The following is a 14,752-nucleotide window of genomic DNA, read 5'->3' on the forward strand; positions in this document are numbered from 1 at the left end:
CTGTCCTTTCAGTCTCATGTATTGGACTGACTGGGGAAGGCAGCCAAAGATTGAATGTGCCTGGATGGATGGACAACAAAGACAAACTCTGGTCTCTGAAGACCTTGGTTGGCCAACAGGTCTTTCTATTGATTATTTGAACAATGATAGGATCTATTGGAGTGATTCTAAAGAAAATATTATTGAATCCATGAGACCTGATGGGACAGACAGAACCATAGTGTTACATGGAGGTAAGAACTTACTGTGGAATTAACATAATAGTAACCAACATGTATGCTAACAAGCACTTGGGTTTCTCAAGTGGGGCTAGATTCAGGAGCTTGTCAAAGAGTAAGTCTTGGTAGTATTTTCTCCTCTTTTATACAGTGATAAATGGCACACCAGGTTCAAAGCTCATTATGCCTGGTAACTATATTCCCTGAGGGTAATTTACATGACCTAAATAGGGGACAATGCGGGAAACTAGATTCTTGCTTTTTTATGTATGTTATTAAGCAGTCCACAGGTACTGTGACATGAAATGGCTTAGTCACATGAGGATGTGTATATATATATATGTGTATATATATATATATATATATATACACAGAGAGAGAGAGAGAGAGAGAGAGAGAGAGCGCTGCAAATGTCTTAAAATGAAAGGATTAGATGATATATTTAAGATGAAGGAGAACAGTGGTTTTATTGCCCCTGCTAGATATTTGCTTGCTGACAGTCTATTGTCTGGTTCCTTTGAGAAGTAGGCAGTCCATACAGCCTTGATGTCTTTGAAGGCCATTTGTATTGGATAGCTAAAGAACGAGGAGAGGTCTGGAAGAAAGATAAATTTGGAAGTGGAGAAAGAGTGAAAGTGCTGACTGTAAATCCGTGGCTTACTCAAGTGCGCATCTATCACCAGCACAGATACAATCAGTCAGGTAGGTAATCAGCATCCTGGTGAGCAATTTCTTGCTATGAGATTGAAATTGGTACTGATGTCTTTAAAGAGCTTAGTAATCTTCTGATAATGCATCTATCAGTATGTGATAATATTAATATCTGAAAACCTAAAAATGAAATAGAGGCTGGTAAGTATTTTGTGTACACTCGAAGTGAAAACAACAATGGAATACCACACACTGCTCTTTAGAGTTTCTTAGTTCTAAGTTATGACCCTGTCCTTTCTCTTCCCCTCCATCATGGAGCTGACATAGAGGTGGCAGTTACAATACAAATTTATCTTGGTAACAAAGAAAGTACTGGCCATTTAATACTGCCTCCAAGGGAGATATTTCAGCTATGACATAGCCACAGTAATCACAGGGGACGATGTCCAGAGAAACATCCAGCATATCTCTCCTTAAAGGTGTTTCGTCTTTCAGAATCAGAAAACTTCATGTTGCTTGGAGATGTTCAGTTTCTTGGTGCTATGCTGGCTCCCAACAGCTATGGTCTTTCCTTTAAGAATATAAGAAAAGGCAGAGAGAAGGTTTTGTTATAAATATGGTATTTGGCCATCACTTGTTTTAAAAATTTGATCTACACTTGTTTAGATTTTGGGTGTGTAATATCGGTGAGGTACAGTACTGAAAATGGATTTGTCCTGCCTTACCCTCAGAAATGTGCTGCATTGCTTATTCAACTTCCTTGACCACTTTTTTTTTTCAGTGCCTAATCCTTGTAAAGATGTTTGCAGCCACCTCTGCTTGCTGAGACCAGGAGGGTACACCTGCACTTGTCCTCAAGGGGCTCGATTCATAGAAGGCAGCAGCACAGTGTGTGATGCAGGTAGAATAACTTGTCAAACTGGAAACAGAAAGCAAAGAAGTTTTCTTTAGGAATGCAAATACATTACTGAATTAGAAATATGGAGGGATGAGCTAACTGGTATCATAGATGATGTTGGTAAGTCAGGACATCTGGCTTTTATTCTCAGCCATCACTGATTTGTTGTCACCTTGTGCATTTCATTTAACCTCTGTGCATGTCATTTATAAAATGGATATAGATATATCACTCCAACCAGTCCAGACTCACCTGCAAAATTGGTCAGTTTCTGATTTTTGTTTTGAAATTCTAAAAAATTTTATTGTAATTTTTTTCAAAGGTGTTACTTGATCAGTATAAATAGAATACAATAGAAACTTGAAACAAAGCTTACAGAAATCAAATCACAGTGTGAACAGAGATAACTTCTAGATAATTACCATCTGCTGGAAAGCCTTTTAAGCACTAGAATTTAGTACTTTGTTGTTGCATTGCAGCAGAGCCCCCATAGTGCTTCCAGGAGCACCAATAAAACAGAATTGCTCAGCCTTTCTGAGAAGAAAGAGCATACCACTGCAGAATTTCTATTTCTCTAGCTGAGATTCTCCATTCTTAGCTTATAGTGATGTGGGTGGTAGCCAGATGTCCTTGTACTTGTCTTTGAAACATGTCTCTAATAAATTATGATTTATAACATTGTCAGGCATCTTTTCTGTGGTTAATTTTTCTCTGAATGCTTTTTGCATTAAAAGAGAAAATGTCATAATTTTTACAATGCCTTACCTCTACATTACATTTTGTTAATAATTGCTCCTTCCTATTGCCACCTGGTGCGAGCTGTAGAAAAAGAAGCTAGTAATATGATGTAATAGTGAATGGAAGTGTGCAATACGTGTTTAAATTTGGGATCACTAGCACCGTTGATTGCATTTGCTATTTGCTGTTGATTGCTCTGAGGACACTGCATTTGTTATTCTTAGTTGAAACTGATTTACATAAAATGTTCACGAATTAAGAAAACTGTGCTTGACCTTATTTTGAGGAAAAAGAGGAGACAGCAAATAGGTTATACAGTACTGTCTCAATTTTTGAACTTTGGTTTTCATCTTGACTTCAAACAATTTTTTTAGCCAGTGAACTGTGACAACCATAATTCACATACTGAGCAAACATAGCTTTTGTATATACATTTGGTTTGTTTTGTCCTTTCCCCATATTGCAGCTACTGAGAAACACAGCCTGTAAGACCTCTGCATTTCTCCTTTTTGTATTCCATTTTCTTGAAGGGAGTTTTATCTGTATGAAACATTGTAGAAACAGACTTCCTCTAACTTTGGCTGATAAAAATTTGATGACAGAAGTATTACAGTCTAACATCACTGTAAGACAGACTGTCAAAGTTAATCAAGTTAATCCTTAATTTATAGACTATAATAATGTCTAAGATCCAGAGCTTTTCCTATGTGAACTACACTTTTTCGACAGCATATTGTGAGCTCTTACTGAAGGCTAGTAGACTAGTGCATATTTTCACTTTTTTTCACTTAGCATTCAAATAACATCAGAACTTTTATAGCTCTGTGTTTGGTCCAGCTCAGGCAGCACTACCACTTGGGCACCTCAGGGCTCCTGGTGTGCAGCTGAGACACTGGCATGATGAAGGCTTCTGTTCTACTTGGTGCCAAGCTGTCAGTCTGTGCTGTGTACTGACAGAAAACTCTGAGGAATTTGGGTTTTTCTCTTGTTCTCACTATCAGGATACATGAGACTTTAGAGGGCCCTCCTGTATGTGCATTTCCATCCACTGCTTTTCTTCTTAAGTAAATGCATCACAGTTTGCCCAGCAACTGGATGGAAGAGTCTGAGCAAAGGAAATAAAATATTGCTGCTTTCTAATGGAGAGGTTTGAAGAGTGGTGGTGGACTGCATTGCATGGAAAAAAGAAAGTGATGGGACATACAGCTTTTGAGTTGTCTATGCCTACTTTTACTGAATAAGTTGTTATTTTTTGAGAACAGGTTTTACTTAAAATAAGTTCATTTGGCAGAGAAATAAATATAAGAGCAATAAATGCCTGTGCTGTTGAAAGCAAAACTTCTGAAAAGTAGACTGTCAGTTTGCATATGCAAGTTCTGTGGAGATAAATAAAATGCTCTATGATGATATTTCTTTTGTTGAAGATGTCTTGATAACATGTATGTGGCTTTTGAATTTTGCAGCTATTGAATCCCCTCCCACAATGCCGCCAGCATGCAGGTGCATGTATGGAGGAACATGCTATATAGATGAAAGTGGTCTTCCGAAATGCAAGTAAGTCAGTATGTTGTTAGGGTAGTCCTGGGTCATATTGTGCTGATTTAGTTTCACAAAACAATTAAACTCTTTGAAATGTGTTGGAAAAGCTTCAGATGTCATACATCTGCAGTAGCGTATTTGTAACAATCACAGAAAAACACATATATGCATAAAAATATCAGCAAATAAGCAATGCAAAGACATAAGTTTGGGAAAAAAATAAACAAACAAACAACAAACCAACAAAAAACCCAGAAAGGCCAATCTCTGAAGATTCCAGTGAAAGGCTATACCGAAAAATTCTAACAATGAATTAATGCTCAGTAAATGTAGCTTGGAACAGCCAGTAGGTGCCACCAATGCTCTGCTGAAACCAAATATTTTTACTTCAGTGACTAGTTTTCTGACTCAGCACTTTTAATTTCTATTTTTAATTCTGTGAAGATAGCAGAGATACTACATTTACAGTAAGTGAAATATATAATTACTGAGCATGGAGTTAAAATTTATGGCATGTAGATGAACATTACAGAATATAAAAATAGTGCTGAGATCCTAGACTTAATAAAAGCCATTAAATTAGCTGTCCTTCTTACATTTACAGGTGTTCTTATGGCTACACTGGGAATTATTGTGAAATAGGATTGTCAAAGGGAGTGCCTCCTGGAACAAGTAAGCTTCACGTATATATTACACTTGATATTTTGAGCTACAAACTATTTAATACCTCACTATGATACCTGATTGTTTAGGGTCAAGCTTATAATTCTCTAGGTTCTTTTTTACACTGAATTATGCTTGCTTGAATGTTTGCTTATTCTTCTGTCTTTGATAGCAGCAGTAGCAGTGTTGCTGACAGTCATACTAATCATAATAATTGGAGTGCTAGCAGCTGGAGGCTTTTTTAACTACAGACGAACAGGCTCCCTTTTACCAACGCTTCCCAAACTGCCAAGGTATGTTTCAAAAGCTTTCAGAGCTTGAATGTTTGTGCACTGAAAATGTATGTTTGTTCCTAACTATTTCTGAGAAATCCAGTTTGCTTGCCATATGCCCATTCTGTTGGAATATGGAAGTACAGTGTTGCAGCAATGCCAGTGGATTTTTGATTCCAAGCAATATCATAGCTGATCATTATTTTGTAACATAGGACTATTGTAAAACTGTTCTGCATTCTAAGTTAGCTTTTAAGTGATGAACAATATAGAAGACCGTTTACCAGATCTAGAAATGGATATTCAGTTCAGAAAGATACAAAAGACCATGGTACATATGTTTTTATAATACTTCTCAGAAGATGATTCTGGCAAAGAGATATTTTTAACATTGAAAGGTTGAGCATATCTTCCACACTGTATTCATCTGTTTAAAAATAATACGGGGCATGTACAGCGAACTTCTGTTTCAAGTGCCTGAGAAATTTGGGCTTTTTGTAGGTTCCTACTCTCCTGACAGTCACACTGCCCAATGAAAACCGGCTTTGAGAAAAATATTAAAAAATATTTGATGTTTTAAATCAAAGGAAGATAAAGAAAAAATATTTGCAATTATTTTAAATTATTTTTTAAAAAGATGACAGAATATGATGCTTTGAAATTTTTTTAGCTTTAAGCAAATTATGTGTTTTTAAAGGCATAAAGTTGCATCTTCATAGTCTTTGCACCAATTTCACAGCTGCAGCTCTTAAATCAATGTAGTTAAATAACTGTAATCAGTAACATGGATGTAGCTGTAGCTGCTTCCTTATTGGAGGATTACACTGAACTAATTAAAATTATTTATGACTTGATGTAGTGAAATTGGAGCAAAATTTTTGTGCAGATCAATCCTGCAAGACAAAGAGTTTGTAAGAGATCTCCAAGCTACTCACTGAAATTCTCTGTTTCTTGCTTTCTTGAATGGAAAATTTCTGCATCATCAGATAGTGAGCAAGTAGAAACTTTAATGTACTTACTCAAACTTTACTGTTCAACAGTCCTTCTCATATGATTTATGAGGCTATGTGAAATGGAGATGTCAGATTTTCTTGTCTGTGAGGCTTGATTCACAATTTTCATTTAAGCTTTAGTGCTGCTATTGCTTAATCCCTCTTTCAACTGTTAACTCGTATCTTTACTGCAGAGTTATAGTTTATCTGTTGCCCTTAACATGGGACTTGTCCATGCACAGGAATCATAGCTAAGACTGACATTTGTTAAAATTGAATCAGCTGATGCCTATGAGGCCAACTGATAAAGTGTGTACATAACATTCCAGCTGTAGGCAAGAGTTTTAGCACAAGCCAGCTCCAATGTGGACACACAAATGGAAAGATTATTTCAATGTTTTTGTCTTCCTTCAAGTTAACCAAATTTGAAAAAAATCAACTCAAAGGTTAACTCTGCAGTCAGATTTCTGTGCGGAAGGTCCTGTATTTGGCTACTCCCTACTGTCTTTTTCTGCTCCTATTATTTTGAGCCTGACAGTGTTCTTTCAGCCCATTTCCAATATTTTTTATGCAAATCTAATGTGCACTTGTGATTGCTGTAAATCCATATGCAGATTGAACAATTGCTTATATGAAAACAGAATCCTATAGGTATCTTAATGATTTGCATGCACAACCATCTTTAATATAGGTGGTGTTGGAATTATCCATTATGCTACTTCATCTGCATTTTCTTTAAAATCAGTTTCAATTAATTTGAATAACTGAGTGGATTTGTGTATTTGTAAATCAACACTGAAGAGTAGTCAAAATGTAGGTAAATTTGTGGGAATTGTAATTCATTGAGTTCATTTGATGTCAACATGAGCACACATAAAGATAGCTGAAATCATTCTGAATGGGCTAACTTAGGTTAAAAAACCTGTAGAACTAATGCAGGAGTACTACTTCTGGTGCCCTTGATAGCTTGCTTATATCCAGCAAATTACCAAGTGATAACTATGCTTAGAAGAATAGTTAGAAGAATAGAACTAGAAAAATCTGTGTTATAAAATCTCTGTTTGATGTTGGGTTTTTTTTGTTTTGTTTTGTTTTGGTTTTTGGTTTTGTTTTTTTTTTTTCTTAGTTTAAGCAGTCTTGTAAAATCTACTGAAAATGGCAATGGGGTAACTTTCCGATCTGGAGCAGATGTGAATATGGACATAGGAGTCTCTGGCTTTGGAGGAGATTCTGCTATAGACAGAGCAATGCAAATGGTAAAGTTTAGTTCTGAAATAATTTTTTAAAATTGTGTTCTTTTAATATAATTTTTAGCAGATAGAGAGAATTCTATGATAAATGTGTTCTAGAAAAAGAAGTGAACAGTGATTGATGATTTCCTGAAATAGATTTTCGTAAATTGAAGGCAAGGACAAATGTAGGCTGTTCTTCAAAATAATGTGACCTTTCTCAAGATTTATATGGTATAAATTAAGTTAATTTCTCCTTTTCCTATTTCAGCATATTCATGGAGTATACAGGGAATGAATAGGCAAATTAAATTATTGTAATAAGGAATTTTCTGAGGGCCTTAGTGTTCCATAGAACAGGTTAAAATGTGTGACTTTCAAATCTAGACTGTATGTTAGAAATTTCAAAGGTAAAACTTAGGTCTAGCCACAGGATACACTACTTTGCACAAGAAATTATAAATGGGACAGTTTCTTATTTTATGAAGTTTAAACAAATCATGTTTAATAGTTTTGGGGACATCATAAAGTGTAACTCCATCCATGTTTTGTTCTGCACATCTGGAAGTGCATTCTTGTCTTTCCTATACTGTATAGTTTTTCCATGGGAAAAATATTCCTGTTTACCACAAGATGTACAGTGTACAAAAGATTTTCCTTATAGGAAACAGATCACAGGTGTATTTGAATAATAAGGACTTGCTGCAAAGTCCATGTTGGAAACTCTCCAAACTTTCAAAGTTAAATGTAAATTATAGACTTAACCAACAGCAAATGAATATGAAATGAAACAGCTAGAGAAGATAAGCTCATAATATATGTATATGACCATTATCTAGATGAAGAAACACACCCTTTGTTAAAATTAGGCAGCTTGTGGAATGAAAGAATTATATGAACATTTCAGTAAATACTGAGGAAATAGCTTTAGGCTTGAATATTGTGTCAAATCTTTTTTGTGCATGAAAAACTTTACGGTACTTTCCATTTTCTGGCCTAATATTTACATACTGAAGTCCAACTGATGCAGTTTTTACATTGCTAATAACAGGTCTGGATATAGGCTATTTCTACTTAAGTGATGTTAATTCGCCCTATGTATTCAGAGTATAAACAAAAAATTGCTTAGTTCACTGGGAAAGAATTCTAAGGGTTTGGTTTATGGCAGCGAAGAACTGTGAAATGTACCTCCTAAAATTTTAATATCACGTATGAATGAGCAGATGTTAGAGGGACATTTTTCAGTGTGGCTGTTCTTAGTCAAGCTAGAACAATTTGAGGATGCTGACAAGAGTTCACTTTGTGGTAAAGAGCTATATTCTGATAGCACAAAGCGTTAATCCTTATGGCATGAAGCAGTGATCTGTAGAAATGAGGCAGGTTTAAAGAACTATCTGATGTACTATTCCCCTGTTATTTCTCACTATTCTTGTGATGGGTCTGTGACAATGTGCAGGACAAGTGAGTCTGGGCAGGGATTTTCTTTCATTACCCTTGTACCTGTTGGTGTTTAGCTGGCTAGCCCTGGGTGGCTCTCCTTATGTGGCACTAAATATTTTCTTAAGAAATACTTAACTCAGCACCTTTGCCCACCTGCTGTGAGTGCTGTAGCTGTACGTCAGGGATTGGCACAATATGTGTGAAACAGCTGCTATCCACATAGTGGTCTTCATGTATGGGCAAAATAGTGATTTATGAGAGATATGCTAAAAACGGTGAAACGTTTTATTTCTGACATAACTCATGTTATAACTAAGGGAATACACTTACTGCTTTGTGTCAAAAAATATAAAAATCTCCCTGCTGGGACAAAATGAATGAACCCCATTCTTTTATATGTCACAGAGATCTTATTAATTTGTATGTCATTTTGAATTCTCTAAAATGAAATATTTATTTTGGGATCATGCTTTTTTTGATAACTCTTCCCCGTTGAAGGTGTGATTTGTGAGAGTCATCTTTCCTCATCATAAAATACTCTGAGTCAATTATTGAAACGGGGGGGGGGGGGTTCCAGCTAGAAAATGGGGTAATGAAACAATCGGTGGTCTGGGCTACTAAGTCAGAGAGTAAAATAATGGACAGTAAACTAACATTATAATTTTAACAGATTTTGTCAAAGCCTATGTGGAAGTAAACATACATTGTTCCTGAGATGAAGAATTGAACTATTAATTAATTGCTAGGAGTCTGGAGTTGTTTATTGCACTGCAATTGCTGGTTTGGTTCTTTTTTTCCTTCATAGAATGAAAACTTTGCAGTGGAGTCAGGGAAACAGCCAATCACATTTGAAAATCCAATGTATGCAAGCAGAGATGGTGGAACCAGCGCGGCCAGTGCAGTTACAGTAATTCAGCCAACATGTGTAAGAGAAATTTAGGCTTGACTTTCACCTTTCATTTTCCTTTAAGACCTTCTTTTCTTCTTTGAAGAACATCGATTTTCCATCTCCTACAGGTAGCAGCAGCTGGTAGTGAGGAAAATGAAAATTTTGAAAATCCTGTGTATGCCTCTGTGATATCTGCTAGTCTGAAGGAAACCCCTCAGAGTACAGATGCACCTCAGGTAGGACACAGAAAGACATTTACTCAGTGTACTGCCATCATTTTTTCACATTTATTTGTAATTTTATCCATCTTTAAAAATGCTAGCAAGGACATTTAAGATGCTTGTTCTATGTCTTCTTGCAGGGCATTTTAACAATCAAGATCAAAGTATTGCCTCATCTAGATTATTCATGATTCATGGAAGATACATTTTTATGTCTTAAAATCCATCTGAATGAGCTGATAGTGGCTTGTTTACAGGACTATTTTCACACATTGTGCACTAAAAAGTGCCTCTGATAAGCTTTGAAATGACAGCTCTGTCAACCTGTTGTAGTTTCATGTCTCTCAGTAATTTCTCCTGTGGTGTTTTCAAGACAATTTTTTCCTCTTTGACCTATTTGTCTGGCATGATAGGCTTCTATGAATTAATGTAGTCACTTTTATTGCCTTCTGGTCTAGACTCATGGAATACTGCTTTAGGTAAAAGAACCATAACTGGTTATCTAGCAGTAAAGAAGGTGCAAGTGAAATCCAACAGTGATGTTAGTTTCCAGAGAAGTTGTAAAAAAACCTGTGTAAAGTTCTATTAATCTTTATGTTTCAGGAATCCAAGTGGAGTTTCTTCAAGAGAAAAATGAAACAAAACACTAATTTTGAAAACCCAATATATGCGGAGGTATTGCTTAATATTGTATAATTCTATTTTTCAGCTAATATTCTGCTGGACTTTGTTCTTGCTTTCATATGATAAAGATTATGAGTGGATTCTGCTGCTAAGTGAAGCAGCAAAGAAATTCCAGCCCTGAAATTCCAGCCCCAGTTTCAGAACTGAAATGCTTTTGAGAAATGTTATAAAGTCTTGTGCAGAATGAGATGTTCAGCAGGCATCCAGCTTTGGCAGCACGGCTGCATTGCCCACATCTCTGCTTTCCCAGCTAAAGCACTGTGGCCCACTCCTGCTCTGCATCTCAGGTGGTGGTTTCATCTAGCCGGTGCATTCTGGAACAGCTCAGGGACCCAGCGCAAGTGGGAGGCTATTGTACTGCACTAGAAGTGAAATGTCTATTTCTGCCCTCTTAGTCTTGGATTCAGCACTGCAGAGAAATTCTCTTTCTATAGCTAGAATAGCTCTAGGTACTGCAGCCCTGTTTCTATACCAGCCCTGTTTTTCTCATCCATACATCTGGATGAGACAGTTCTTTTAAGATGTTGTGCCAGCGGGTAGTATGTGTGCTGGAGGAATTGTCCCCTGGCTTGGATATGAAGGTTTAGAGTTCTGCTGACTTGAGCCAGTAATTCCAGCCCTTTTCATCTTACAGTTTAAAATTTCCAGATGGTCTAGCTGACTTAACCTGATACTAGCTGCCTTTTGTGAAGAATTTAGGTTTCTAATGCTTGAACAAGGTGAGAGAGAGTTCAGGAAGGCAGAGGTTCTTTTCCCCAACACTAATGGATGTAACTACAAACATAGTAGTGCCAATGCTATCTACATTCATATCTGTGCATATAGACATATCAAGCTACTCCTGACATGAAGAATTACAATAGAAGTGCCAATGTGTGGAGCTGTACCATCTCAGGTTAAATTAGTATTTAATTTTGTAACAGGTGATGATTTGCAGAAATAACATGACACTTGAATTAATTTAACATTACTGAAAGTTAAGGTTGGGTGTTTTGTACATTAGAATGTAAACTTGGATTTTATGATTGTTGTTTCAGATGGAAAAAGAACAGCAACAGGACACAGAAAATGTCCCTACTCCTTCTCCTTCACTGCCTCCCAAGATTACTCTGAAGAGAGACCAACCATTAGCTTATACAGCAACAGAGGATACATTTAAAGACACCGCCAATCTTGTTAAAGAGGACTCTGTGGTATAACTAGCTAACTGATTTAGGGAAAATTAGACACATCCATTTGCACATATATTTTTTATAAACAGAAGAGTAAGGTTCACATTCAAATGCTTTATAAAAATATGTACATGTCCTAGCCAGTGGCTGGAGATGTATGTTGAAACTATGCCTTGTTTTTTGACAAATGCCAATTTCTATTTTTATGAACAATTATCATGATGTACTATATGTATATCTTTGCACTGAAGCTGTCTGAAAGTAATGTTATAAATATATTGTATATTTGTAAATTTTTGAAAGATTATCTTGTTTGGTGATGTTACTAGTAGGAATCTGTATGGAATTGGTTGCATCTTTAGGAACAAATTCAGTATATAAATGCTTAAACTAAAAAAAGAACCAAATAAGGCAAATATAGGAACATTACTGATTTACAGGATCTCAAGAGTATATATTTATAACAGCACCTTTTTAAAACTTCTATTGGTGCATTGGGCATCTTTACCACCTATTTTATATACTACTGTATGTAAAAATGGGTGTCTATCTTGTGTTAAACAAAATATGGACGAGTCAATGCGACATCATTATGCTGAATAGTTACCTGTGCAAAATGTTCTTCCAATATTGTAACTGCCTGAGATAAAGTAATTTTCTCTCAATCCATAAGACACATACTTTTCCACTTGGTTCCAATTAACACTATTCCATTAATAGTGTTCTTAAAAAGATCTGATGTATTTAGATTTTAGTGCCAAGAGTACTTAATTTAATGAGATTTTTCTCTTGCTCATCAATGGAATAGCTGTGTTTTTGGCTGGAGTCTCTGGAAGTAATTTGTACTATTAAATGAAGTAGCTAGATTTCTGTAACAGCTTATTTCCAAACAGTGAAATATGGAAGATATTGGTTCATTTAAGAAATTATTCAGGTTTTTTAATGTGAAAATTTAATTTTATTGACTATTTATTTCCTGAGGTGGACATTAATAGAAAGGGAAACAATTTCTACTAATGCAGGCTTTGTAGTTATCTGGTTATTTCTGTAACCTTCCATCAGAATATACTGTATATCTTATTAGCTTTTCTATTAATTAGCCAAGGTAGTTTCCACAACATGAACCATTTGAGGAAACTGAGTAGCACTGCAGGAACATGTTATTCAGCATTCCTGGCCAGCTACTCAGATAATTTAAAGATTCCTAGAGTTATAATCACTGAGACTTCTGCTATTTGATTGTTTTATATCTGAGTTCTCAAAATGTATACTGTTTCTAATTAGAATGCTTATAATTACTTTGTAACGTACTTTGATTAGAAAAGACAACTGGAAGATGATGCTGCTGAATAAATCTAATAAATGTATTATTTTATCACATCTTTATTCCATAATCTGTGTCAAGGCTCTATGTACTTTTTGCAGTTGTGGAGGCTTCAGTGCACTCTGAGATTAAAACAACTACTTTAGATAAACTAAAGTTCTTGATATAACAGTACTGCCATTGTATCACTGTAAATGTGAAAAATGCCCCATTACACCACTTAAACTAGCCCTTGAAACAGGAAACTTATTATTGGTTGTAAGAGACTGACTGTCAAGGTAGTATGGACATAAGTAATTAAAACCTTAGTTTAGTGAACTTTCATATATGAGTGCTTTAATGTAGAAAATTCCTTAGAATCTGGGACACAGCATACACATCTGTAAGGCTATGAGAAAGGATTTCTTTTAAAGGCAGGTTGCTGTTCTTAAGGAAAGAGTTCACAACATTTTTTAGAGAAGGCAAGACTAATATTTCCACAAGACCCGCCTCCAGTTGCATACCACAAGAACAAGTAGCATCAGTTTTGTGAATAGTCTTTGTCAACAGAAAGCTTTGGCAGTTTTAGAGTAAACTGCTAATATGTCAGCTGCCTAGGAGATACTTCTGGTTTTTTCCCCCTATAATGATTTTAACTGTTCAGATGTGGAAGAAAACCATCCCTGGGATTGTTTAACATACTTTATGGTGAAGGATTTCTAAGCTTCAGCGGGGCCTCTTCCTCCAAGTAGCAAACCACAATGTACCTTTCTGAGTACGTAAAATTAATTTTGGTACTTTGTTCAACAGAAGCTTTAGATTCTGTTCCTAACTTAGTTTTTTACTTGTACTCTTTTTCCCTTATGAGGACAGTCCCTGCTTGGATTATTGAATTCTGGACTCATTCTGTTTCAAAAAAGGCTGTCTTTTAGAGATTTTGGCACATATCTGTAATCTGCCACTATAGGGCTAATACATTATACCATTAAGTTTTTCCATGTACATTCTCTTTACAGCTGCCAGGCCAGGGAGGGAGAACTATTCCTCTGTAGGTATTTTTCATGAGATGAGGTAAAATAAATTTATTCTTGAAGCCATTTTCCAGAGAATAGAACCTCAATGAAATACTTAAAGGTTACTAAACACATTCTGTCTCTTTCTTGCTCATGTATAAACACACACACACATGCCCCCTCTCACACACACAGAGTGATGAAACTCCTTTTCTTACATTTGGAGTTCTGACCTGCACATGGTATTTTTTTAAGCACATTAATGATTAATCACCAGCACAGCTCTTTAGCAAGTAAAACCTTTACCCCTTCAGTTCTAATATTGCTAGGAACGCTGTTTGTGAGCCTCTGGCCAACAGCTTAACAGATAGAAATAGTGTACAAGAGGCACAGTAACGTCAGCTAACTGCCATTCTGAACACACTCTTCATCCAGTCGAAGTAATTTGCCATGCTAATGACCTGTTTCATCTAATGAGTGAAGTAATCATCCTTTTAACTTGCAAAGCACACTGAGAATGAACGAAATGTGAATGGATATTATTTTTAATACTTGCCTAATAAACTATACTAAAAAAAAAAAAGTTAAAATGTAAGTTGGGATACTCTGTTTGTGTAGTAACAAAGTACAATGTAGTTTTGATTTTCCCTGCAATTGTATCCGTAAAATAGCTGGTGTTTTTTCTCTACACTGTTAAATAGTCAGGTGATTAGATGTGGTCAAATACTGCAGAAACTCCTGAAGTTTAGCAACTCCTGAATGTGACCATGAGCAAACTGCCCATGGAATAGATGACTAAATACATTCTGTAAGGTGCATGTGTAAGATAC

At 35.9% G+C, this 14,752-nt stretch overlaps 1 protein-coding gene across 8 annotated transcripts in view; it reads left to right on the forward strand.

Moving 5' to 3' along the window:
• The window catches only part of LRP2 (LDL receptor related protein 2), a 127,949-nt gene extending 114,963 nt beyond the window's left edge, over positions 1 to 12,986 (forward strand). For 4 of the 8 annotated variants that reach the window (XM_026852697.1, XM_026852700.1, XM_026852701.1 and 1 more), the window contains 11 exons: positions 13 to 233; positions 741 to 920; positions 1,651 to 1,770; positions 3,969 to 4,059; positions 4,649 to 4,716; positions 4,880 to 5,000; positions 7,098 to 7,227; positions 9,446 to 9,565; positions 9,658 to 9,765; positions 10,354 to 10,425; positions 11,472 to 12,986. In XM_026852697.1, the coding sequence (XP_026708498.1) occupies positions 13 to 233; positions 741 to 920; positions 1,651 to 1,770; positions 3,969 to 4,059; positions 4,649 to 4,716; positions 4,880 to 5,000; positions 7,098 to 7,227; positions 9,446 to 9,565; positions 9,658 to 9,765; positions 10,354 to 10,425; positions 11,472 to 11,633 (1,393 nt within the window). In that variant the 3' untranslated portion in view covers positions 11,634 to 12,986. The remainder of the gene's footprint in view (positions 1 to 12; positions 234 to 740; positions 921 to 1,650; positions 1,771 to 3,968; positions 4,060 to 4,648; positions 4,717 to 4,879; positions 5,001 to 7,097; positions 7,228 to 9,445; positions 9,566 to 9,657; positions 9,766 to 10,353; positions 10,426 to 11,471) is intronic. The other 4 variants (XM_026852698.1, XM_026852704.1, XM_026852699.1 and 1 more) reach the window with 3 other exon arrangements.
• Positions 12,987 to 14,752: the final 1,766 nt, after the last annotated feature.

This window comes from Athene cunicularia (assembly GCF_003259725.1).
Source record: "Athene cunicularia isolate RWA chromosome 7 unlocalized genomic scaffold, athCun1 chr7_part1, whole genome shotgun sequence".
NCBI lineage: Eukaryota > Metazoa > Chordata > Aves > Strigiformes > Strigidae > Athene > Athene cunicularia.